The 27,822-nt window shown below is 38.1% G+C and overlaps 1 protein-coding gene across 18 annotated transcripts in view; it reads left to right on the top strand.

Moving 5' to 3' along the window:
• The window catches only part of RNASEH2B (ribonuclease H2 subunit B), a 798,611-nt gene that overhangs the window by 731,952 nt on the left and 38,837 nt on the right, over positions 1-27,822 (top strand). For 17 of the 18 annotated variants that reach the window (XR_013824794.1, XR_013824795.1, XR_013824796.1 and 14 more), the window contains 6 exons: positions 6,967-7,038; positions 9,067-9,174; positions 11,440-11,516; positions 15,282-15,396; positions 25,944-26,008; positions 27,633-27,738. Coding sequence is in view for 15 of the 18 variants with exons in the window: in XM_079902667.1 (XP_079758793.1) it covers positions 6,967-7,038; positions 9,067-9,174; positions 11,440-11,516; positions 15,282-15,396; positions 25,944-26,008; positions 27,633-27,738 (543 nt within the window). In the remaining 3 variants the exon portion in view is untranslated. Of the gene's footprint in view, positions 1-1,019; positions 1,343-6,966; positions 7,039-9,066; positions 9,175-11,439; positions 11,517-15,281; positions 15,397-25,943; positions 26,009-27,632; positions 27,739-27,822 lie in introns of those variants that run through there. The other variant, XM_079902665.1, reaches the window with a different exon arrangement.

The following is a 27,822-nucleotide window of genomic DNA, read 5'->3' as shown; positions in this document are numbered from 1 at the left end:
CTTTAGCTAGACTGACCAAGAAAAGGAAAATTCAAATTACTAAAATCAGGAATGAGAGAGTACATCATTGCCGATCTTATAGAAATATTCAATGAAAAAGGAACATAAGGGAATACTATGAACAACTGTATGCCAACAAAGTAGATAATTTAGATGAAATGGACAAATCCCTAGAAAGGCATAAACTACAAAAACGGACTCAAGAAGAAATAGACAATCTGAACTGACCTATAGCAGGTAGAGACATTAGATTAGTAAATTAAAACCATTCCATAGAAAAAAGCCCAGTCCCAGATAGCTTCACTGGCAAAATCTTCTAAATAATGAACAAATTAATACCAGTTCTTTACATGTTTCTCCCCAAAAACGGAAGAAGAGAGACTACCTCCCAACTCATTCTGTGAGGCCAGTATTACCCTCATACCAAAACCAGACAAAGATGTCATAAGAAAAGAAAACTACAGAATATATCCCTTATGAACATAGATGCAAAAATCCTCAAAAAGTAACAAACCAAATCCAGGAGTATGTAAAAAGGATTATACACCATGACCAAGTGGGATTTGTTCTAGGAATACAAAGTTGGTTCAACATACCAAAATCAATCAATGTAATATATTGTACTATTTCAATAAAATAAAGGCCCCAAACCACATAATCATCTCAACAGCCACAGAAGAAGCATTTGAGAAAATACTCTTTCGTGATAACAACACTCAAAAAATTAGGAATAGGAAACTTTCTCAGTCTGTTAAAGGGCGTCTATAAAAAACCCACAGCTAACATCATGCTAACATATTTCATATTTTTTAATGTATTGAAATAAAAATATTTTAGATATATACATTGGGTTAAATAAAATATATCATTGAAAATTTATTTTATGTATTTTTAATATGGCTTCTAGAAAAGTTTATTACAAATGTGGCTCTTATTTATGGGATGCATTTTATTTCTGTTTGACAATGCAGTTCTGGACACGGGGGCTCTAGGTTCTGGCAGATCTGAGTCTTACTCCCTGCCCTGTAGCACTGGATAGTCGAGGTGCGAGGGCAGAGGATTGAGGGACTGGGGTGGAGAAGAAGCAGACAGGGGAAGATGAAGGGGTGTATTAAATGCAGTCTTTCTGTGAGCATAGGGGCTTTGTTTTATTCACAGCTATATCCTCAGTGCCTAGAATAGTAAAATTGGTAATAGAATCAGTTTCAATAAGAGGATAGTGTTTATTACTAAATGGTTACTTATTCACATCTGATATTTGCTGTAGGTACCTAGAATCTAGAAAATGAGAATGCAGTTTAGTGAGCACAGACGTGGCATTTGATAATCATCCAACCATGAGGTGAGTGTACAGATGCCTTGGAAGACTAAAGGGAACTAGACAGTGGTAGCTGCCGTTTAACAAAATGTTGTTGCCAGGTGTTTTGATAGTGCAAGGCAAATCTTTGCCCAACGATTTTTTTTTCATATTTAGGGAAAATATATCTCATGTAAAATTACCTGATTTCCAAATATTGGCACCTAATTCAAATTTTTAAAAATGTGCATAGCAAACAAAACCCTCCTGTGCACTGGATTTGGCCCAGAAGCCAACTGAATATTTAGCTGGTAAAGTGAATGCATGCTTCCTTTGACTCCTTAGGCATCAAAGCAAAGAACTCAACCAGTGTTACACACAGGAAGCCTTCCCAGACCTCCTTATCTGTGTTACATCATCTTTCATAAGGTCTAATAGTCCATGTATTTCTTCTCAGCAGTTGTTACATTTGCAGTCTACATTTGTGTGATTATTTGATTCAAGATATGTCTCTTCCATGGGACATCTGAAAACTCCCCATGGGTAGAGGCTGGGTCAGTTTTTACTAATCAATAATTAACAAATGAATGAATGAATAGGGCAGGAGAGATGAAGTTTGAAATGCATGCTGTGTTAAAGAGTATAGCATCTCCCTTGGAATTCTGTGTTGAAAGGTTGAGTCCAACAGCTAGTTGTTTTGTAGGCTGTATATGAGAAAAGATGACTTTTTTTCCCCTGTTACATAGACATTTCAGTGTTATCTACACTAATATATCTTAAAGCCTATTTCAGAGAACACTGGCATTTGCAGCAGAACACATTAATGTCAGTACTTATTTGTACTTAGTAATTCCAAAGTTCTCATAGTTTGACTTTTTAGGCTGTAGCTAATCCTCTGGACTTACTGCTCTTCCTGGGAAAAATGGAAACACTGCTTCCCTTGAATAGTTATTAAAAATATCTTTTTAAGATTTTGGATATTTGTAAAGTTTGATTATTTTAAGCTCTGGAGGAATGGGAAAGCTGGAGGAAGAGCTGGCAAGGGTCACTAGAACCAAAGTTTTCTATTAAAAAAAAGAAAAACAGAAATCAATAATAATTTGCCAAGTTACAGTTGAAAGATTTACTGTCATACTGAAATAAAATAAAGGCTGTATTGCTGAAAAAAGAGAGGTCACCTTTTCTGTGCCTTGAGACATAATGAAGAAATGTGATGCTGGGAAGTGAGAAACAGCAGGCAGGGAAAGGAGAGAAGACCACAACCTGTTTTAGTTTGTGCACAAGTTTTTAACAGTGCTAAACTTTATCCTTTACATTTTTATAAGTTGCAGAAAGGAAAGTCTTAAAAGATTTCTTAAAATTGAATCTGTATGGTTCCATTTATATAACATTTTCAAAATGACAGCATTTTAGAGATAGAGAACAGATTAGTGATTGCCAGGGGTTAGAGATGGGGCAGAAGTGTCTATCAGTTTTTGCTTTGTGTATCTTGAAGCTCTGTGTGTGTGATTGTAAACATGGAGGATTATTTCCTCCTGACCCTTCTATCATTATGAAATGACCTTCTTCATCCCTGGCAATATCCTTTGTCTGTTATTAACAGAGCCATTGCATCTTCCCTTTAATTAGTGTTAGCATGATAAGCACACTGTATCTTCTTCCTTTTACTTTTAATCTACTTGTATCTTTATATATAAATGGTGTTTCTTATAGGAAGCATATAATTTTATCTTACTTTTTTATCTAGTCTGACAATTTCTTTTAATTGGGATGTTCAGTCCATTTACATTGAATGTGATTATTGATATGGTTAGATTTGAGTGTCATTCTGCTATTTATTTTCAATTATCTCATCTGTTCTTTGTACTTTTTTTTTTTTTTTTGGTGGTACGCAGGCCTCTCACTGTTGTGGCCTTTCCTGTTGCGGAGCACAGGCTCTGGACGTGCAGGCTTGGCGGCCATGGCTCACGGGCCCAGCCGCTCCGCGGCATGTGGGATCTTCCCGGACCGGGGCACGAACCCGTGTCCCCTGCATCGGCAGGCGGACTCTCAACCACTGCGCCACCAGGGAAGCCCCTTTGTACTTCTTTTACTCCCTTTCTGCCTTCTTTTGAATTGAGTGCTTTTTATGATTCTATTTCATCTCCTTTGTTGTTGTATTAGTAACAGCATTTTGTTTTGTTTTGTAATTTAACTGGCTGCTTTAGGGTTTACTGTACACATATTTAAATGATTACGTCTACCTTCAAGTGATATAACACCACTCCACATATAGTATAGGAAACTCTCAATGGTATATTTTCATTTCTCCCTTCCTGGCCTTTATGCTATTATTGTCATATATTTTATTTATGCATATGTTATAAACCCTGCACTAAATTGTTATTTTTGTTTAGTCAATGATCTTTAAAGGTATTTAAATAGTAAGAAAAATTCTTTACCCCTGCAGTCACCATTACCAGTGTTCCTCATTCCTTTGTGTAGATTCATATTTTCATGGGGTTTCATATTCCTTCTAGCAGAAGAACTTCCCTTAGCATTCCTTGTCATGTGGGTCCATTGGTGATTATTTCTTTCAGCCCTTGTATTTCTGAAAGAATCTATTGACCACCTTCACTTTTCAAGGGTATTTTCTCTGGGTTCATCATGTGTTCTTTTAGTATTTTAAAGATGTTTCCCCATTGTCTTCTGGCTTGCATTGTTTCTAATAAGAAATTTGCTATCATTTTTAGCTTTGTGCTTCAGTACATGATGTCATTTTTTTCTCTCTGCTTTTAAGATGTTTTCTTTATTACTGGTTTTGAACTATTGATTCTGATGAATAATTTTATTCCTGCTTCTTTGTGCTTTGGGTTTATTGAACTTCTTGGATGTGTGGTTTTATAGTTTTCATCAAATTCAAAACTGTTCTGCCATACTTCAAATACTTCTTCTGTTTCCCCCCTGTTCTCTTTCAGGAGCTCCAATTCACACATAAATTATTAGGGTGCTTGAAGTTGTCCCACAGTTTGCTGATACTTTATTTTTAATTCTTCTTTCTCTGTGTTTTCATTTTAGATAGTTTCTATTGCTATGTCTTCAAGTTCATTAATCTTTTCTTCCACCATCAATCGCATCTGGTGTATTTTTTATCTCAACTTGGGTCTTTTTAAAAAATCTTCTGTGTCTCTACTTAACTTTTTGTACATGAGGAATACTGTGTTTAATTCTTTTGTCTCTTCATTCTAACATCTGTGTCTAACATCAGTACCCCCTCTCAATAATTGATTTCTTTATTTTTCTCATTATGGGTCATATTTTTTTGCTTCTTTGAATGCCTAGTAATATTTGATTAGACATCGTGAATTTTACCTTTTTGGCAGATGAATATTTTTGTATTCCTATAAATAATCTTGAGCTTCACTCTGGGACACAGTGGAGGAACTTGGAAACAGTTTGATTCTTTTAGGTCTTGCTTTTAAAATTAGTTCGGTGGGACTGGAGCAACATTTAGTCTAGTCTGTCCCCTACCACTGAGGCAAGACCCTTTGGAGTACTGTACCCAGTGTCCTCTGAATTATGAGGTTTTCCAGTCTGCCTGGGAATAGGCCCAGTGCAGGGCCCCGAGGGCATGTGGGGTACTGTTTCCTCTGATCTGTTCAGCTGGTTTTTCTCCTGCCCTTAGGTAGTTTCATCACGTGCATGCACTGATCAGTACTCTGTTGAATACTCTACTCAAGCAGTACTCTTTGCTGATCTCTGGGGTTTTCTCTCTTTGTTGCTCAGTTCCTGCATGCTGACCTGTGAACTCTAGCCATGGTGTCTTGAGAACTCTCCGCTCCATCTCTACAACTCAGGGAGTCATCCAGGCTTCACCTGGGTTCTCCCATTCTGCACCGTGGCCTGGAAACTGTCTCAAGGCAGTAAGCTGGGGCGATCACAGGGCTCCCCTCATTTGTTTCCCATCTCTCAGATAACTGTCCTGCATGGCTCAACCTCAGTGTATTGAAAATAGTTGTTTTGCATATTTTGTCCTTTTTATTTTTGTTTTTTGGCTGTTAAATTGGGTTTCTGTTATTCCATTTGGTTGCAAGTGAAAATCTCAAAATTAGGGGTTTTTTTCTTTATATATTTAATGTTACTATTGAGAAAAAAGTTGTACCTACACCATTTATCAGTAAGCCAGTTTCTAAACATGCTTGCTATATTTAAGTTTATGAAGATCTAAAGTGGGGTAAAGGGAGTGGGGCTGTAGAAAATAAAGGTGACTGTAAGTTCCCTTCCTTCCTCAGAGCTTTCTCATTTACTCTTTGGTAGATTGTTGCTCTGCTCCCTTATTAATCAGAGTACCTTGGTTCCTTTTGGAGAGAGATTCTTTAAATGGGTTTAAATATGCCACTTAAAATATATGAGGATGTTATAAATAAAATTGTCATGGTCTTTATGTTTTAATCTATATGATTTAAACTTTGACATTAAAATATCATGGAGGAAACATAATGAGAGGACTTAACTCACCAGATATTAAAATGTATTTTAAAGCTACAATAATTAAAATATTGAAGTACTAATGCTAATATAGCCACAGATTCATGGGTCAAAATACAGTGTCCATAAATAAACTCATAAATGTGTTTGAAACACTTAGCATAGGTTATTCAGTTAGATGGCATGGAGACAACTGAACAACTCATTGCAAAAAATTAAAGTTGGATATCTCCTCCCCATATCTTATACAGAGATGTATTCCAAATAGGTTAACTATAATCTAAAAGTGCTAGAAGAAAATATGGGCAATTCACATTATCTTGAGGGAGAGAAGGCCTTTCTAAGTATAACACAAAAGATACAACCATGAAGGAAGTTATTGATGAGATTACACAAAGATTTTACATCTCCTAAGTGGTGAAATAATCATTAAAAACAGGGAGTTCCCTGATGGCCTAGTGGTTAGGATTCGGGGCTTTCACTGCCATGGCCTGGGTTCAATCCCTGGTCTGGGAACTGATATCCCGCAAGCCACATGGTGCGCCCCGTCGCCCCCACCCCCCAAAAAAATAAAAGCAGATTTGATATCCTTACTGTGTAAAGACTCCTAATACAGTAGTAAAAAAAAAGATGAATGCCCTACTAGAAAAATGGGCAGAGGACATGAGTAGATAATCATAATTAGGGGCAAAAAACATGAATGTCCAGTACATATTGATTTTTTAAATGTTCTATTTAATAATAATAGTAACAAAAAATAATAATAAGAGCTATCACTTATTATTTATTATTTCTGTTTGTCTGAATATACGAACTTTAAACAAATTAGCTAGTTTAATCCTTTGAAAGGCAAGCGTACATATTATCATCATCATTTTATACATGTGACGGCTGAGACGGGACATGAGGACCCTTGCCTGAGGTGACAGAGCTGTCGGGTGCTTGAGCCAAGGTTTAACCCTTCTGAGCCCTGCTCCTCAGCACTTCTCAAAGAAGTAAATTAAAACTACCTTAAATTCCACTGCACTTCACAGAGAAGTTGATAATTTGCATAAGATCACACAATTTATAAGCAATAGAAGAGAGCTAAAATTTTTAGGAAGAAAAATCGTAAAAACAGAAGAAAGAAAAAGAGTAAAGTAAGTAAAGTGAGCAACAAAACAGATGTCTTTTAATTTTACAAACTCACCATTTCTTTTCAGAGTATTTAAAAGATGCTTCAAAGAAGATGAAAAGTGGGCTTATGTTTGTAAAACTGGTTAACCCGTGTTCAGGTAAGCGCTCCTGCCCCCCCCCCCCCGATAATGGTAACTTGAACATTTTTAAAACGTTGTGGCTGAAAAGTGTGTATATTTATTTGTCTTTGTATGTTTGTTCTTCCTGAATAGCTTTTAAAGGTAGGATAGCATTACATGGTGACAAAAGCAAGCTAATGACATAACCAGTCTTCTAAGATAATTCACTTGACTTAAACGTTTTTTTATTTCTTCTTAAATTTAATCCATAGAGCTGTATTCATCAGAAATGATGGCAAAACCAAAAAAAAAATGGAGCGTGTTTGATTTCTCTCTGAAAACAGATGAATTTTCCTTGGCCTTTTTAAGCTAACTTTTCCTAAAGTAGTTATCCAATATTAGCCTCCATTTATACTCATTTTATGTTATAAAGTAAAATAAATAACCAGAGTTTATAAAAAAAAAGGAAGGCTTTTACTGGACATGCCAAGATTTTGAGTAGTTTCATTTTTAGCTGTACTTTCCTTATTTTGTTCAGACTGAAAAGTAGTATATATATTTTTTCCTGCCAAGGGGTGATTTTTTTGCATTAAAAACATTGTATTTTGAGGAGATGCATGTTTTATCAGGAACAATTTTACCTTTATAGTCAGTGTATTTTGCTTTGTCTTATAATTTTTAGGCAAAGATATTAAAATACACAATAAGTATATAGTAATATTGGTGATACTATTTATCTCTGTGTGAAATTTTTCTCCATTAGTTTATTTTATAAGATTTACAAGGTTATTAATTTTATAAGGCTTTGAGTAGATACCTGATATTTGGCAAATTAGAGCATCCTCTTGGTGACTGTCGTACTGAATAGTGAAAGCAAGAGAAATCCAGTGAGCAGTGCCGTGTTGTTATTGTTGTTGCAAAGACACAAATAGAAACAACAAGAGAGGCAAAAATTCCGGCTTCCTCCAGTTTTCTTTTCCTCAAAATGAAATTGAATGTAATTGGTCAGTTATATTATGTGGAACTCCTAGGTATATGTAAGACTAAGATGAGGTGAGAAATGTTTTTTCAAGAGAAGTTTTAGTTATCAGTAAAGCATTTAACAAAAGGAAGGTACAAAAAAGGTCAGGCTTCTTGTAAAATTCATTTCATCTAAATGTCCGTGGACAACATTTTGCTATACTGACTATGGAGAAATAAAGGCTAACTTTTGCCGAGCGCTTACTAACGTGCTGTGTTAGGAGCTTTACGTGTACGTATTCTATCTTTTCAATCCTTATAAAAAAAATACTGAGGTAGGTTCAGTATTGCTCGCATTTTACAGATATGGAGAGAGAAGTACAGAAAGGATTATATAGCTTCCCCAAGGGCTCACGCCCAGCATGTAGTTGAGATAGACTCAAACTCAGGGCCCTGGATTTTGCTATGCTTAGAAAAAAAATTCGTGCATTGGAGGGATTCATTCAGATTCGTGCAGATGCGCCCAGTCCCCGCCCCCTTCTAACTTCCTTTTTTTTTTGGTGTTTTAAGAAAGGGAAATTTTCATCCAATTGGGTGTGGCTTTCCTCACTCCTCATGGTGTAAAGCACGTTGCTGTTGTAGGGCCCTGGCCTTTCTCCTGTGGAGCTCACCTCAGGTGTGGAGCTCGCCTCAGGTGTGCAGGCCCTGTCTCCCGCCCTCTGTATGGGAGGCTGTACACCGCCCTGGAGACAGGGCCCACAGGCCAACTCAGTTCATCTGGCTGAGCCATTAGGTTTGGGTAGTTTAAAAATGGGTTTTCCTTCCTGATCTGATAGAGGACTCAATGAGAGGCTCTGTAGCAGTTAAGATAAATGATTTGTACTTTTGTGTTTATTGGTCTAAGTTCAGTGAGGATTATACAGTTGGAAAACAAGCATCTGTATGTAATAGCTACAAGCGTTCCTTGGAGTCACTTTGTGTAGACTATATCTATGTATGTTTATGTTCATATTAGGAACATTCCTCAGAACTATTAGATAGTCTTTTGATATTTGTGTGTGTGTGTGTGTGAAAACTTACAAATAAAAAACAGATTTGTTTTAACAGGGGAAGGAGCCATTTACTTGTTCAATGTGTGTCTACCACAGCTGTTTGAAATAAAAGTTTTCAAGGAAAAAAACCATTCTTGGTTTATAAATGAATCAGTTCAATCAGGTAAGTGACTAGTGTATATATTTACATTAACACATACCCTGACTTTGCCATCCTTCACATCTATCTGCCCAGTTTGGAGTCTGGTCCATGGGTTTTTCTTTGTTGGCGTCAGAGCAGGGTTTAATCAAGGAGAAAGGAAAGATTTAAACAAGTTTAGATCAATAACTGTGTGTCTTAGATGGTAGGAAATTTTTAACTAACAATTCTGATTTTTCTCCTAAAACACTGACACACCCCGAGTCAGATGACTTTTGTACTATGGAGTGCACATTGTGTTCACTGGAAACTCTTTGCTCTTATCCATTTTTGAGGATCTTCAAGTTTTTAACATCTTATTTCCTTGCAAATGGATGTTGATATAGCTTCTAGAATAAAATAGAAGAGAAGAGAAGAGAATGCTTTCTCATATAAGTTACTATGGCCACCCCACCTGCCCCCAACACACACACCCAACACCCAATTTCTATTTCTTTTAAGAGCGTTCCTTTGATTTGGGGCTCAGTGTTGACTCTGAAGGAAAAAGGATGCCACACGTAGCCCTGACAGTTCTGGGTGAGAGTGGGAGGGTGCGTCATGGGGTATCTCAGTTCCCTCTGTCCCTCTGTCTCTCATTGTTTGCAGAGAGTGCTTTCCATTGCTTTCTAAGCCCTCTGCTTTCTGTTGACCGTCACCACTTAGTGCTAAGGTAGAAAGGCCACTTTGCGTTTCTTGTAAGGCATACAGAAGAAGAGTTTATTGCTGGTGTTGAATTTCATATACCTGTGTGCATGAGAAGATTTGAAGTGGTTTTCAGTTGCCGAAATGCAGTGGTAGACTGTGTATTTAGCCTGGTAGGTGCCAAGTATACATTCCTTTTTATTGTTCTCTTTTCTTATTTTTCATTTGGCAATATATGAGAGTTCCCACTTCTAATGTAGTATACTTGCCTTTGAGTTTGGCTGGAGAGACACAGTAATATCAGATGAAACTGGAAAATATTCAGAAGCAGTGATTGATTAGCTCTCCTGGACTGTCTGACTTGGTACCTGCTTTTTTTTTTTACCTGCTTTTTTTTTTTACCGGACCGGACCGGGGCACGAACCCACGTCCCCCCACATCGGCAGGCGGACTTTCAACCACTGCACCACCAGGGAAGCCCAGAAAGAGCTGTTTTTAAGAATGGCTACCAGGATATTGTTTTCAGAACAAGAAACCTGTTTCTAATTTCTGAATATAATGGATGCCTCATATAAACTGAGCTTAGAGCTTCTGATAGGTTGTTTCATAAACTTCTCTTCTACTTAAAAAAAAAATAATTAACTAATGTCATCATGTAAAATTACGTCCTTAATTTTTTTTCAACATACTGTGAAATGGATTCATGTATATAATTTACGGTTAGAATTTCTTGGCTGTATAGGTAGGTTGCTCTGTTAGAGAATAAAAGTCAGTACATGTTTCCTGAAACCAAATTAATAAGCATGGAGATGAATTGTTTATTGTTCTTTTTGATGAAATACCTCTTCTGGTTCATTTCCATGGAAGAAGGACTCTGGGACGCTTGGAGGGGAGTGCGGTAGAGAAAAGTGGGGCGCAGGCAGCCTAGTTGATTTGCCTTTTTTCCTTTCAGCGTGGAGAGCACCACTCATCTTACTGCAGAGATTCCAGTTTCTTATGCTCAGTCTTGTTAGACTTCTGCCCTCTTGCATTTTTCTTTGGGAGGAGGGATGGGGTAGTTTCTGGAGTGGGTAACGACCTCTGAGCTTTGAGTCATTGACAGTTCAGAGCTGTGAGCCCAGAGCCCATAGGAGAAGCCACGTACAGAGGGAATAATATTGCTTTCCCATGGCTTCGTCCTCAAAAGCACAGGAAATTACATTTTACTGCAGCTTTGTTGATAGACTTATACAGGTCTCCTAATGTTTGCCTGATTCACATTCTGTCTGTATTCCCCCGAACCCTGCTATTTTTTTTGGCAGGGGGTGGGAGGTGGGGAGAGGAGGGCCTCTATTAAAAATGATTTCTAAAAAAGAAATAGAAAGTTAAAGATCAAGTTCAGTGTCTTGGCTGTCCTCTCCACACCAGGGATTTGAAGCTGTTTGGAGTGAAATCTCGTGGACCATGTTCTGCCTTTTGAGAGAATCACATAATCTTGGGCCTGTGTAGGAGGAGCTTCTGAATTTGGAATTTCACATATATTTTTCAATGAATGGTTCCCACATTGGGATTAAGGTGAAATAACTAAGTTGTCTTTCCATGTTGTTGAATTCTCTTTTTAATCTGTAGGAGGTCTTCTTCACTTTGCCACACCCATGGACCCTCTGTTTCTGATTCTCCACTACCTTATAAAGGCTGATAGAGAGGTGAGTTTCCCAGTTTGGGATATTAACAGTGGGGAAACAGAATAGATTGTTTTTTTTAACATGATCTCCTCTGTCTCCTTATAATGGTCCAAATGTAGACTCCCCACAGTTCAGGTTTAACTTGGTTGGTATACAACACCTATATCACGTGTGCTGGTACAGATCAGAGCACTGATCGGCAGACCTGAGATCCAGCATCGTGATCTTGGACTAGCTCACCAACGAGTCCTGAGAACTGCCTAACCCTTTGTGTTATCTGCCTTACTTGTTTGACAAAGTCTAACAATGAAATTCTCATTACGTACTCATTAGTTTTGAAATACAGTACAAATGTTAAGACCTCAGGCCTTAAGAGAATAAAGAAGATTTATCGTCTTTCATTTTCTTCTGTGTGAGACACTGTGAAACAGGTACTCTGGGGGTGTGTCCAGCAAAAGCTCCTTAATGGGGAAGCTGTAGTTGAGGAATCCCAGATGGAGTAAAATTTACCTTTGTGATATAAGACAGAGTTTATTAATAGTAATAGTTCCAGCCAGAGGTCCCAGGATACCTTTACAGTTGACAATTATTAAGGATCCCAAAGAACTTTTTGTTCCTGTGTGTTTTATCTATCAATATTGACTACATTAGAAATTGAAACTGAGAAATTTAAAAATAATTTTATTATTTTTAGAATAAAAATAAGCCCATTATATATTAACATATGACATGTTTCTAATGAAACAAACAGTAAAAGTCAGTGAGGAGTATGGTACTGTTTTACATTTTTGCAAATCTCTTTGATGTCTGGCTTGAGAGAAGACAACTGGATTTTCACATCTTGTTCTGCATTCGGTCTGTTTCCATACACTGTTTGAGTGGACGTGTGTAAAGAATATGCAGCCTTTCACATGTGAGGTCAGAAAAGGAAGGAATTGTATATTAGCCTTTTAGATAGTTGTGGATACTCTGCTTTGATACTACTCCAAAAACCAACAAGTGGTGGTTTCTTAAAAGTTAGTTGCAATGTGGAATCTGAAACCCTGTCAATGAACTTTCCGTGTTCTTGTTAAAAAACAAAATTCAAATGAGTAAATTTTAAAGATCTTATTGGCTTTCTTGAATGATTCACGAATTGGGCAGCATCTATTCTAGCAGACAGAAAGAAGCTCCAGGGAACTGTACAAAATGAAAAACTTTTCCAGCCAGAAGGGAATAAGAACAAGGAAGTTCAACTAGACTGAAGGGGGATTGGTTGTGGCAACGTCACGTTTCTTTAGGGCATGCCTGGCGTCTATCAGGCAAATGACCTGGCTAGTGCTCGTTAGCAGATTACTGATTGGCTGGTTTAAGATTCCTCTTCTGGGTGAGCTGAAACTAATTAAATTAAGTCTCTGTTTGGGCTTAGCACAAACGACTCCATTTTGGGCCTGCTGTCTGGTTTTTAACACTCTCTTACGTTAAAATCTATTGGATCTTTCCCGCATATTACTTTGCAATATCATGCATTGGTCATTTGGAAAAATATTGTCTCACTGAATTATGCGGGTCTTCCAAATGTCTACACACCTTATTACACACACACACACACACACACACACACACACATACACACAACCCCCGCACACGCACACACCTTTGTTAATTTAATATTACCAGTGATCTCTTTAGAAAACTGAGTGTTGGGAAGCTTGTCATAGTGGCAGACAAATTCTCTACAATTCTAATTTTTGCTTTAAAGTTCAAATTTTATCGTTGGCTACAAGCACTGTCAATCTTTCCCTTGAAGTGACAGGTTCACTTAATTTATGTGCTGTCAGTACTCAAGTCTGAATAACCATAGTTCATAGTGGTTCTTTTGGGTAAAAAATTGAGAAAAAGGCAGCTAGTTCTGCTCGCAACTCGGACAGTCACACAGCGCTTTCCTTGAGATGATCTCTGAGCCTCGGCGATAGCCGAAGTACTTCAGCCACATTTGACTTTCATCACACAGAGCATTTAACCTACTTGCACTCCAAGGTCAAGATTTAAATAAAAGAAATTGCTTTCGCTCCTTGATCAAGGAAATCCTTAAGTGCAGCTGGGATTTTTTTACCTGCTTGTCCATGGCGGTGAAGAGTGCAGCGGCTGCTGGACGTTTGCTGGTACCACCCTGACTGGTGCTGAGGAGCCAGGGCTTTTACCCACCTTTGCATTGAAATCATCAGTGCAAATGTTGACACAGTGAAAATGCAAGTAGCGTTGTAGCCTTAGCTTGAAAATAGTTTGGAGCTTGTGGACCCCCTGCAGGGGTACTGTATCTCCCAGGGATCCACCAGCCACAGCTTGAAAACCTTCGAAATGACAACTTAAGGAAGGGTGTTATTTAAACACTTAGAGGAATCTTATTTTTGCACTCTCATGTCTGCAAATAGTTTAAGTGCTTATGGGTTCTCACTGAGTACTTAGATCCATTCTCCAAAACTCGTGTTTTGTATTTATATTGGCTTAATTTGTGATAAATACTGAGAGTAATAAAACTGACTTAAAACTTTAGGTGGTGCTTTCTCCTGATGCACCTTGTCGTCTCTTATTCTCCTCCTCTCCTACATTCTGTGTTCTTTATTGTGGATTAGTGAAGTTTTATTCCTTAGTTTAATCATGTTTCCCCCTTACCTGGAAGCTACTGCGGTAGCCGCTGTAATTAGGGCACGGCGAGCAGTGAGGCCGGTGAGCTGTGTATCTCTAAGGAGCAGAAACGGTTCTAGTCGCTACCAGGAAGGCCCTAGAAGTATTCAGGGAGGAAGATGGAAACTTCAGGTGGCTCCCGTTCCTGCTGTTTCTAGGATACATTAGCGGGAGGAAGCCACCAACCAGCCTTAGTATCAGTACCTGTGTTGATGCACCTTTAAAGGCCCTCCCCCATTGGGGGAACTGTTTGCCTATTTCCCATTAAGACCCTGACTCTGGTGAATTAATCCTCACCCTGGCCCTCTGGGGGGCTCTGGGGGTGCTGTGGCTGGTTCAGGGAGGCAGATGCAGAATGAAGCTCATGGTGGTAGTTGGCTTTCACTGTAAACCATCTTGCTCTCTCTTCTCAAATACTTAAAGTGCCCCTTAAAGTAGCCCGTGAGGCATTCAGATATTTCCTCGCCTACATTTTAGATGTGATCTTTTCCTATTTAATTAAAAAAATATTAGTATGTATTTTCAAAATGTTGACCCATTCTTTGTTAAACATGATTTATTTTAACGTCAGTAAAAATAATTCTTCTGTCTAGCTCTCCCAACTGTTATTAACTTTATATTCAAACAAATTTCTTATTGCAAAACCTTTTTATATATATATGGTAAAGAAAACAAGAATGAAACATTAGTGTATTATGAAATGATGATGTCAAGACTGTGTGGTAGTCCATTACATATTAGTAAAATATTACTTTAAAGTAGTTAAATATTTAACACATTGGGTGATCATGGAAGAATATAGATTAAGGTAGGAATCTAAAGACAGTAATTTGGGAAACCTGTGAATTATTCTTACTATCTGAAGGAAAAAGAGAACATTTAAATTAAAACATTTCTTGCCACTTGATGGAACCCAGGCGCTTTCAAGAGCTTCCTGAAGGGAGCCGAGAGTCAGTTCTGGAGCCTGTCCCGTTAAGGGAATCCTTAGGTGGAACAAGTGACTTTGAATTTAGTTTAAAGGTCCAGCTATGAGGTTATATATCTTTGTCTCTTTTTTTTAATGTATGAATTTGTTGACTGGAGTACTTGCATCCTGACTGACTAAAGTCTTTTTTTCAGGGAAAGTTTCAGCCCCTGGAACAAGTTGTGATGGATGACATGTTTCCGAATTGCATCTTGTTGCTGAAACTTCCTGAACTTGAGAAGTTACTTCGACATGTGACAGAGGAGAAAGGTATGGCATACGGCCTTTGAAATCAGGTTTATGGCTGCCAGAAAAGCTGGGCATCTGTCTGAGAATGCAGTGGCTTGGAGGCCTGTGGAATGTGATGCTTATTCTGTGTGGGTCATAGGGGAAGCTGTCGTTCAGATTTGCTTCCACTTGTCAATATTCATCCTCTATTGCACTGGCTTGTTCAGTCTGCGAAATTTGAACCAGTGAAATATGGTGGCCTGTCTCCTGCAGGGCCAGGATTCACGAGGCTCAGGCTTTAGTCTCAGCTCTTCTTTCAACTAGGCTGTGACTTTAGGTAAGTGACTCAACTACTTTCTGCCTCAGGTTTCTCATTTGTAAAATTGAATAAAATCTATGCCTTTATTGATTCAAGAAACATTTATTGAGCACCTACTAAGAAGCATATGTTGAGCACTAGAGCCAGGCTCTAGGGATAGTTATAAATAAAATATTATCCTTTGCCTCACTTTGCTTCTACTCTGATGGAGACAAATGACAAGTAGGGCAATGACAGTAGGGAATAAGGGACGTGAACTCGGGGTTTTGTGGGGACGCACAGGACAGGTTTATAACCTGGCCTAGGTAGGGTGGGAAGTGCGGGTAGGGGGGTATTGTGTTGCTTTCCTGTGGGAGATAACCTCTAAGTGGAGGCTAAGTCAGAGTAGCAGCATGGATGTATGGAAAAGTTTGTCATGCTTAGCAAGATCCAGGAAGTTCAGTGATGCGTTTAGGTTAGTAAGGAAAGAACAGGGGAGAGTGCTGCGCAAGGGTTCAGGTGGTGAAGGGCCTTATACGTGTCTGGACTTGACCTAATGGTAGTGGAGTGTCAGCAAAGTTTTAAGTAGGGCAGTGCTATTGTGTGGAGAAGCTAAGGTCTGGTCCCCAGAGGCTGCTGCTGTGGTCCAGGCGGGAGGTGATGGTCACCTGAGCTTAGGAGGTGGAACCAGAAGGAAGTAGCAGCCTCGTGTGTTGACTGGATGATGGTCAAGAGAAGGAGGAATCAAGGATGGCTTCTGGGTTTGTGCCTTGACCCACAGGATGGGTAGAGATGGCCCCCTGGAGACAGGGGACATGGGTGCGAGGAGCAGGCTGGGGGTGACAGAGATGAGTTGTAGGCATTCATTTGAATTTTGAGAGGAGGAAGTGAGGCAGTGTGTGAATGTGTTTTGACAGGTTTGTAATAGCATTCAGACTTAGCATCAGTGTCTCCAAAAATCATCCAAGTAGTTTTAGAGTTAATACGGAAACACAGTGTGAGAACCGAAACAGCAGGCTGATAAGTTATGGTTATTTGGGGTTCTAGATGGTTTGGCCAACTAGGGTAGTTCTTCTAGGACCAAGAAAGTGGTGACTCCAAGAAGTGTAAGCTTACGGTGGAAAAAGAGAAAACCTCATTCATTGCATTTCACATTCGAAGGTTCTACTAAATTCACACTTGGCCAGACACAGAGCTCTGTTTTGAGCCTGAGGGGTATGTGGTGCCCAGGTTTTTATCAAAGCAGCGCTATTAATGACACTCCCTGGTGCTGATCTTGGCAGGAGACAGTAATCTTTTTGTGGGTGACAAATGAAGTAGCTCATAGCCATTTCTGAAAACTAAAGCAGTGAGGAATAATTACAAGTCATTTTCATTTTGCCAAGTTAATGGAAGCTGACAACACGATTAACTCATTAGCCAAAAATCTTCCAATAGCTGTATAAGAACAGTTGCCTGAAACCAAAACCCAGCAGCCCAAATTCAGAAATAGTATTAAAGCATTGTCATTTGTTAGTGTACAGCCTGTGTTCCAAAGCAGGAGCTTCCCTCACTTCCATTCCTTCCTCCTTGCTCACTGACCCCCTGACCGTCTGGTGAATCATTATCTGAACTGTCCTAATCTCTTTCACTTCTCAACATCGCCTAACTTTTGGAAGTTCTGCTGTAATAAAAAGTGAATGCCCTATACTTGTCTTGTTTGACCAGCTCTAAATAACCAGTTGTAAACTTCAAGCTACTGTGTGTTTCTCTTTGGACCTTTGTGGAAAATGATGTCTGTCTTAGTATGCTGTCCTTGTATACAGAAATGACATAAAGAAAAATATTTCACATATTTGTGTTCTGCGTCAAGGGGTGAAGCAAGCGATGTGGAATTGCTTCTGTTTTGATGAAGAGGCCTTTTTGAAGGTTGAGGCATTAGAGATCTTATTATTTCTTGTTTTTAAAAAATTGGGGGGGAATTCCCTGCCGGTCCAGTGGTTAGGATTCCGTGCTTTCACTGCCCAGGGTGCAGGTTCAGTCCCTGGTCGGGGAACTAAGATCCCGGAAGCTGCGCAGCACGGGCAGAAAAAAAATTTTTTGTTTTGTTTTGTTTTTGAACCTTCCATTATTTTAAGATTTACAGAATGTAGTTCATTAGGGGAAGAATTAAATTATGAAGGAACTGCCAAGACTTCTAGAGAATTGCATACATCTTTTACCTGCGAAATTTAACCTAAATTACTTTGTTTTGCCTTACTGTCATTAAAAAAGAAAGAAAGAAAAATTTGAGGCCTAGGGTTTTTAGAAACCTGGCATGTATAAAGGTTGATGATATAACTGCTTTGAAAATGAAAGTACATGGGCAAGGGAGGCAGTCTTTTTAATCAAAAAATTTAAAGGTACAGAAAAACTCGGGAACAAGCTACAAATATTTGTCTCCAACCACAAAATCAACCAGTGTTAATGTTTTGTTATTTTTGCTTCATATCTCTTTCAGGGAAAGAATTTCTTTAGGAACAATCTGGTAATCTGATCACAGGATTTGATAACCTACAAGAAAAATTAAGAATGTATTTGCTACATGGTTTTGAGCAAATCATTCAAACTTTTCAGCATCCTTGATCTGTGAGATGAAGGATTAAGAGTATCCCTCATATTCTACCATATGTTATAATTAGTACTCTGCAAAGTTGTTCTAAATCATAAAGTAAAGCTTTCCTTCTCTTGCCTTTAGAGTGTTGAGATCTCTAAATTACAGCATATGAACATTATTTAAGAATTGCAGTTAATAGTATCTACTATCTACCACAAAGAGATGCTTTAGGAATTAAATGAAATCATACAAGTAAATCAGTGCCCAGAGAGTGCTGGGTGTAGAGTAAGTGCTCAATAAATGTTTGTACCATTAAGGCTTGTGAACTAGAAATTTTAAATTCTTTGCTGATGTTTAAGTACTAGGTATACAGTAAGTGACCAATGCACATTTGTTTGATGGTCCATTGATTAATACAGAGTCAAGTGGTTTAAGTAGGAGAATGGGGATAATCAGATAATAATAAAAATGTCTACCATATATTAACAAATTATTATATATCATCTCCATGCTTGTTGTTTTACGTATGTTATTGAATTCTTGCAGTAATTCCCTTTCATTGTTAGTAGAACCAGAATTTTTACAAATGAGGAAATTGAAGCTCAAAGAGTTTAAGCACATTGACTAACATCATAGAACTTGAAGTGGTAAAATCAAGGTTTGAACCCATGTCTGTCTGATGGCAACTCTTCCTCTTCCTTCTTACAACTGTGTAACGCTTCCAGGAGACTTAGAGTTTTTAGGTGTTGTCTCATGTAAAAATAGAAACTTAATTTTTTGTTAGTCTTTTATATCCCATTAATAATGTCTCTTTGTGAGACAAAGAGAGAGACAGGAAAGGAGACAGTGGGAACTTCTACAGCTTAAGGAAAAGACAATTCTCATCCTGGCAGTGAGCGTTCTGTTTTCCAGGCATCCTCTTTTAGTGATTGCCTTGGGTCCTGGCTGCTTGTTTGAATTAGATTTTTGTCTATTTTTAAGTTAGTATTTGGTTCCATTCTCTTTATTTTATTGCTAGGGTTTTTAACTAAGAAACAAAGAAGACTGCTAAAGAGTGGTCAGGTACTACCCGTGACAGGGAGCAGAGATAAAGAGGAAAGTTGATGTTTTTTCAATTCCATCCTCCCCACAGGCACTGTGCAGAGAGAGTAAAAACCTGAAATGCTCAAATTCCCCAGCCAGCTATTTTGATATTGGACTCCAGATGCTGTCTCAAAAGTCTGTGGCATTAAAGATCTCGTTAAGCCTGCTAGGTTTATGAGAACCTTTCCTTCTCCCTGCCGAATAAACCCAGCCACAGTTGTTTGCATCCTGAATGATGATGGTGGTGACCTTAGTTAGTTAGCACTGCCTGCTTTATTAGTGAAGGAAACGATGTGTCTCAGTTTGCTAGCTCTGGGGCTCAGCATGCTTCTTGCCAAAAAAGCTCCCATTCAGTGGAGAGATGACAGGGGAAAGGACTAATAAAGGGTTATGAACTTCATCTTGAGTATAATACTCTGTTTCATATTGCAAGCAAAAGCTCTGCTGTGCTGTTCATTGTGATTAACAGGAAGAGCCAGGAAAACTTACCTGATTAAAATACCCCAAGCACAGTTGCCAAGTTTCTATCCCCAGGAGGCAGGAAAAAAAAAAGAGACCATATGAGTTTCTCAGTTATGGAAAACATTCAGAAAGTAGATGTGAAAATCTGCTCCAGGCAGTTTGTTCAACAATACATCAGGGAAATTCAAGTTTGTGAACTGATTACCCAATTGCTGAACATGTTATTTAATTGTGGACTCCTTTTTATTCCATCTTTATTTTGTAAACCCAATCTTTCCAGATGTTTGAGACCAGTTTTATAGGCACCAGACACATTAGGGAAAGAAACCTTTCCAGCATGTGCACATGTCATCTAACTCACAAACTCGCAAATATTAAATTTAGGACACAATAGAACATGTTATGGTATTTTTCATAATTGTGGGTAATCTGTGGCCTTCGTGAATATTTTAAACCACCTTGCTTATCAAAATGTGTAAATTTTAAAATTAAACAGTAGTTTATGCACTTCATCCTTATATAGTATTTTGGGATATTCAAGCTTGGTACTTCTTAGTGATCATCTTGTCCAGGGGAATGTTTAGTTAGAAATAAATTTGTAATTTAAAAACTTCCTAGGAAAAAAACTCCAGGCCCAGCTGGCTTCACTGGTGAATTCTACCATACTTTAAGAAAAAAATAATACTCAAAGAAATAATGATACTTAGTCAAATTCTTTTAGAAATTAAATGAAGAAGGCATATTTCCCAACTAATTTTATGAAACTGGAATGGCCCCAATACCAAAATCGAAGTTATTACAAAAAGAAAACTAATCTAGTATCCCTTATGATCATAGATGGAAAAATCCTTTAAAAATATTTGCAAATTAACTATGTAAAAAGGATAGTACATTATAACCAAGTGAGGTTTATCATAAGAATGCAGAGTTGGTTGAACATTAGAAAATCAATCAGTATGAGTCACCATATTTATACATTACAAAAGGAAAACTGTGATCATCCCAGTAGATGCAGAAAAAAACATTTGACAAAATTCAGTCATAATATAAATTCTCAGCAAATTAGAGATAGGAGGGAGCTTCTTCCTTCTGGTAAAGGACATCCATGACAAACATAAGCTAATATCATACTTCATTACTTTTGCAAGTAATATCACACTTGTAAAAGACTGAACACACTTTTCCCCTAAGATTGGTACAAGATAAGAATATCAACTCCTCATCCTGCTAGTGGAAATCCTAGCATTTGCAATAAGATAAGAAAAAAATTTGGACTTCCCTGGCAGTCCAGTGGTTAAGACTCCATGCTTCCACTGCAGGGGCATGGGTTCAATCCCTAGTCAGGGAACTAAGATCCCACATGCCAATAAATAAATAAATAAAAGCTATGCAGATCAGAAAGTAAATAGTGAAACTATCTTTTTTTCATAAACAGTATGGTCATGTATGTAAAAAGCTCCAAAGAATTTACCAAAAAAAAAAAAAAATCACTAGAACTAATAAGTTCTCAGGATATAAGGTCAATATAGAAAAATTCTATTTCTGTATATTAGCAGTGAACAATTGGACAGTGTAATAAAAGCACACCATTTATAACATAAAAAATCATGAAGTTGTAAGGATAAATGAAACGTAAAATGTGCAAGACCAGTACACTGAACATTACAAGACATTGCAGAGAAATTAAAGAATTAAATAAGTAGAGAGATATACCATGTTCATGAATTAGAAGACTTAATATTGTTAAGATGTCCGTTCTCTCCAAAGTAATCTATAGAGTTAATGGAATGTCTATCAGGCTTTTTTTTTTTTTTTTTTTTTTTGGTAGAAACTGAGAAGCTGATTCTAGAATTTATATGACTGTGCAAAGGATCTACAGTAGCCAAAACAATTTTGAAAAAGAAGAACAAAGTTGGAGAACTTACACAACCTGATTTCAAGACTTACTGTAAAGCTACAATGATAAAGAAATTATGGCATTGGTATAAGGTTAAGTAGATAGATAAATGGAACCAAATAGAACAGAAGTAGACCCACATTTATGTAGCCAATTGTTTTTTTTTCCCAACAGTGTCAAGATAATTTAATGGGAGAAAGGATAATCTTTTCAACAAATAACCAGGAAAAATTGGATATCCATATGAAAAACAATTAACATTAACTCTCACCTCAGAGTCATACAGAAAAATTAACTTGAAATGGATCAATAATTTAAATGCAAAAATGAAAACTATTGAATTTCTGGAAGAAGCCACAGAAGAAAACCTTTGTGACCTTGAGGATTGGCAAAGATTTCATAGGACACAAAAACTACTAACCATACAAAAAAATTATAAATTACATGTCATTAAAATTAATATCTTCTGGTCTTTGAAAGATACTATTAAGAAAAGAAGACAGGCCACAGTTGGAAGAAAATATTTATATGACATATATCTGATAAAAGATATATATAAATGTAAAAGGAACTCTTCTAACACAATAATAAGATGATATCAGGCCCTGTAGAAAAATCAGCAAAAGGTTTGAACAGACTTCACAAAAGAAGATTTATGAATAAGGCACATGAAAAGATGTTCAATATCATTAGTCACCAGAAAAATGTAAATTAAAATCACAGGGAAATATCACTGATATCCACCAGAGCTGCTAAAATAAAACAGACAGACACTACCAGTAAGTTATGGAACAACGGGAACTCACCTACCTGGCTAGTGGAAGCATAAAATGGTCAAACCACTTGACAATTTCTTACAACTCAGTAATGCTACTCCTAGGTATTTGCCCAAGAGTTATGAAGACATATGTCCATACAAAGATTTGTGCAAGAATGTTCAGAGCAACTTTTTCAAAATAGCCCAAAACTGGAAACAACCTAAATGCCCTTCAGTAAGTGAGTGGGTATACAAAACATGGGATATCCATACACAGGATACTACTCCATAATACAAAGGAAAGAGCTATTGCTAGCTGCAGCAAAATGGAAGAATCTCACAGAAATTGTGTTGAGCAAAAGAAGAGGGTCACAAAAAAGTACTTACTGTATGATTCCATTCCTATGATGTTCTAGAATAAAGCAAAAACAATTCTGTAATCATAGCAGATCAGTGGTTACCTGAGATCTGGATAGGGGTGAGAGAATTGACTGTAAGCTCCGGGGAACTTCTTGGGCTGGTGGTTACATGACTGTATGTAGACATGTGGCCATACTCCTCAAATTGTACACCAAAAATGGGTGTGTTAATCATACGAACATTATTCCTAAATACAGTTGTTTTTTTAAAAAAATGAAGTAGAACTGATCCAGCACAAGAAGCTAAGCCTCCTGATTTCAGACACAGTTTGTTTGGGGGTTTTTTTGTTTGTTTGTTTTGATTCTTCCTCCCTCGTTGTTCTCTACAAGATAATGTTGGCTCCTTCCTGTCTCCCACGGAATCCAGTGGGAAGCAAGGCAGGAGTGACTCAAGCCTGGGCGACCAGGAAGGTGATTTGGGAGGAAGATGACACACAGAGCCTCAGCTCGGGGCTCTGGGCTTCCTGGATGGGTTTAGTCTTGCTAAGACAGGATGAAGTCATGCCCAGAGAGAGATACAAGTTGGCGTCCAAGGAGGAGGCAGTGGAGCCGGAAAAGAGTCAGAGGAAAAGCCATTAGAGATGCAGAATGACCAAGAGAAAGGTTGTATAGGTCCATGGTGGAGAGTCTTTTCCCATAAGGAATAGGGGCGGAAGTACTGAGTGGGGTGAGGACTAATTGATCTCAGTAAAATGAACACCAGATGCACGGCTTTGAAGTCAGGTTGGGAAGGAATCCATGCTCCTGTTTACCAGCTCAGTGACTTTGGACAATTTATTTAACTTCACTCAAACCTAATTTTTTAATATGGGGACAAATAGTAGTTTTTACCTGAGATTCATTCTGAGCATTCAATGAGAAACTGTGTATGAAGAACTTAGCACAGGCCTGACTATACATTAGACTCTGATGTTATTATCATTAACAAGTTATAATTTAATTTTTTCATAACTAATACTAAGTATTTGATGTGTGCCAGATGTTGTGCCATCACCTCATTCAATAGGTGACTTCCTGAGGTGACATCGTGCGCTGGGGGTGTAGGAGCCCCAGCAGTACGGCTCATAGCCTGGTCTCCACTTCTTCTGAACCAGCATTTCCAGAGGGAAAGAAGTGGCCTGCAAGGGGCTCAGAGAGTGAACGAGAGGGAGGAAAGCTATGGCAGGTTGTAGAATGTCCTTTCAGGAAATTTGGAGGTAGAGACAAGAGACAAGTGAGTGGCAGAGTCAAGGTGGGATTCCTGGGAGAGACCTGACCACTGAGCCTCTATCGAGATAGTCTCGGGCAATGATCAGAACGTCTGAGACTCATTCAGCAGCATACATGTTCTAAGTGACTGCTGTATGCTCTTAGAATTCTCCCTATTTTTGTACAAAGAAATATTATATCACCTCCAGGGAGGCTGAGTATAGCCTCATCTGCCTTGGTTCCACAGCACGCTGTTTGCCAAGCAGTCCTGGCTCCAGGAGAGCAGGCATTGCGCCTTGGAATTCTCAAACTCTGGCAATGCCAGAAGTGGGTCCCTCATTTTCATTATTCCAGTGACGTGTCCTGAGGAGATGGGTGCAAAGGTCCAGCACCCACTCCATCCACCTCCTATTGCCCACAGTGTTGACGACCACAGGCTGAAATGGGGAGGAAATGTGCAAGAGCTCAGGCCAGCCCTTCCCCATACCAACCGTTCAGTGAAACTTCAAGCAGTTTAACAGACTGCTGAAAAACACCCCTGAACAAGCAGTTTCCGTTTCCCACCATGATCATGAGGAAAGAGAAAGCGTCATTCTGTGTAATTCAAGCAGAGTCACATGTGGCGAGTTTGCATCTGGTCGTGGGAATTCCAGTGGTCACGAAGGTAACTCCTGCATGGAGGCGGGAGGCCGGAGTGGAAGAGCTGCGTCTGCTGACTGCACAGAAAGCAAGAAACCCTGTGAATGAAGTGTTACCAAGGAAATAACGGCTTAATATCATATACCATGTATGACATTAAGTCGTTAGATTACATAAAGCTAGCTGGATTGTGAGGAGGAGAAGTATAATTTATATGAGATGAAACTTTTATCTCCATAAAGGGCCAGATTGAGCCTATCATTACTCTAAATTCCCCTGAAATAGCTATGGCTATATTGGTAATACATTGGAAGATAGATATATCTTTTCTTCTTTCTCCACTAATCCCACCAGAACAGCACTAAATAGTTAACAAGATTCTTTTCCTGAATGAATGCAATGAACTTCATAGGCACCTGCATTTAGCTTCAATTTTCTTTCTTAGGATTTCCGTTTTTATTTTACAAAAGGAGTCTTTCATTGAAAACATTGAGGTGAGCTTAAAATTATTCAGAAAAATTAAGATTGCTCAGTATGTTAATTTGCTGAGTTTTAAAAATTACCTTTTGAGACGATGACTAGATTTATTGTGGTGACCATTTCAGAATGTGTATAAATATCAAATCACTACACCTGAAACTTAATATGATATTGTATGTCAGTTATACTTCAATTAAAAAATTACCTTTTCTCCAGATTTATCTGTAGAATTGTTTTCAGTTTTATTGAGAAATAATTGACATATATTACTGTGTAGGTTTAAGTTGTACAAAATGATGGTTTGATTTACATATATTTTGAAATGACTATCAGTAGATTTAGTTAACATCCACCATCTCGTATAGATAGAATAAAAAGAAGGGAAAAAAATTTCTCCTTGTGATAAGGACAGTTTGTATAATTTGATAATTTTCTTAAATTTCCACTCATTTAATAGTTGGTTGAGAGCTGAGGTATCCCAGTTCTGTTTAGGGATTTTTTTTAATGTCTCAAGTATGTTCCCAGGGTTATAAATTGAGTTTTTCAAAAGTGTAAAATATTAGGATTTTTTTTTTTTTTTTTGACCGCGCCTCACGGCTTATGGGACCTTAGTTCACCAACTAGAGATTGAACCCAGGCCCTGTCAGTAAAAGCAGAGTCCTAACCACTGGACTGACAGGGAATTCCCTGAAATATTTTAAAACCGTTATCTTGTATACGATATAAACTTACGAGTTTATTTTTTGTTTAATCCACTGCACTGTCTTTTTTTTTCTTTTAATTTAATCCAGAAATAGACAAGAAGAAATATTACAAGTACAGCAAAGAGAAGACATTAAAATGGCTGGAAAAAAAGGTACGGTACCTCTCCAATGCCTTGTGGCAGAAAGAGTTTAATGCTCCTTTTTAAACATATTTAGAGAAGGTAGTAAGCCTGACCCCAAAGACCATCTTGAACATCAACTGCAAGAGAGAAGCTGTACAAAGACCTCCAAGTGGGAGAAGAATCTTTGGCTTTTCATTCTCCCTAATTGATGTATTGTTTTAGCTTGATGTGTTCCTTTGACCTGCATCCCCATTTCCCTGTGGTCCTCACCAGTGAGAATGAAGAAGTTCTTGCTATTTGTTGGTGTAGACTTGAGTCTTTCAAGCCAGGTGATACCAGGGCTACGTGCACTTGATGCTGTCAGTCCTATAGGCGTCTCAGAGGTCGACGTTGCTCACACATGACCCACAGGGGACCAGGCAGATGGGATTCAGGCTTAGTGTCTGGATGCTGAAGAGGGGTCATCTTCCAGGCAAACCCTGTATCTTAATGATCCTAAGAATTAGACCAATATAAGGTCTTGGGCAGTGTTTTTCAAATCGATTTAGTGGATCACAATCAGTATTTCTCTTAGAATGGAATGGAATAGGATAGGATAGGATGTATTAAAAGATAGCACAGAGTATGGGCAAGTATTAAGTATGACTGTATGAAACGTACTTATATATGTTTTGGGGTATTGGGTTGCTGTGTATTTCTTATTATGGGTATAGTAAAGGAAAAAACAAAAAGCTACTGGTCTAAGGATATTGCACACTTTCACCGTGACAAAGAATCTCGCCAGACCAGATCTATGGATGACAAAGTTTTTGTAAGTTCAGTGGATACCAGTTCTAGTACTGATTCCTAAGATTCTCTTCTACCTTGTATGTGAAAAACATGTTTGTAATATCATGTTACTGAGCACATTGGGAATTTGGGAACATAGAAATGAACCTTGCAGAATTAATCAGGTTCTTATGTACAGAGTGGTGAAAAGATTTGAAAAGTACCCATGTTTCACTTTTCATTTGCTTTAATGGTAAGTAGTATTTGCATTAGTGGAATTCTGTGTAGGTGAAGAATGAGAAGTACTGAGCAGAAACTTGGCATTTTGTTTTTGCTCTTAGCAAATGATAATGACACAAAATAGCAAAGTGAGGTTTATGTTTATTGATTGTGTTTCCTTTCTTAAATTCCTAGGAAGTGAGAAATTTATATTATTTATTCTATTTAGAAAATCATTACATATAAGCTTTGTGCCATTTTCTGTACTAAGAGCTTAACGTACATTAACTCATTTAATACTCACAACAGTACTATGAGATAGGTACTATCTTTATCCCCCTCTCATAGATAGAGGCACAGAGAGGTTAAGTAACTAGCCCATGGTCACAGAGCAAACCCAAGCAGCCTGCCTCCAGAGTCAGGGCTCTCATATTGTGTAGGCCTTAGGAAGTCCATGTACTGAGCTCATCCCGTAGTGCTGTTACTACCCTTCACCCTTCTTCAGATGTGCAGCTGTCTCTCATCTTGTGATATCTGGTGAAGGTATTTCTAGATCCTCGGCTACTTCTTCCTGGATCTTAACTGGATTGAGGACTGTCTGGAAAGTCATGGGGTTTCTAAAGTTAGTTGAAAATACCCTGATATTCCCCTTTCGTTTATTTCATAGGTTAATCAGACTATGGCAGCGTTAAAAACCAATAATGTAAATGTCGGTGCCCGGGTACAGTCTACTGCATTTTTCTCTGGTGACCCGGTTTCCAGTGACAAGGAAGGTAAGTAAATCATTTCATCAGAAATTATTTTTGTCTGGAGTAAGTTGCTGACCAGAGTAAATGCCAGTCTTATGATTTTAAAAT

Source organism: Stenella coeruleoalba (assembly GCF_951394435.1).
Source record: "Stenella coeruleoalba genome assembly, chromosome: 18".
Lineage (NCBI taxonomy): Eukaryota > Metazoa > Chordata > Mammalia > Artiodactyla > Delphinidae > Stenella > Stenella coeruleoalba.
Note: the sequence above shows the minus strand (reverse complement) of the source record. Positions and strands in the feature narration are given on the sequence as shown.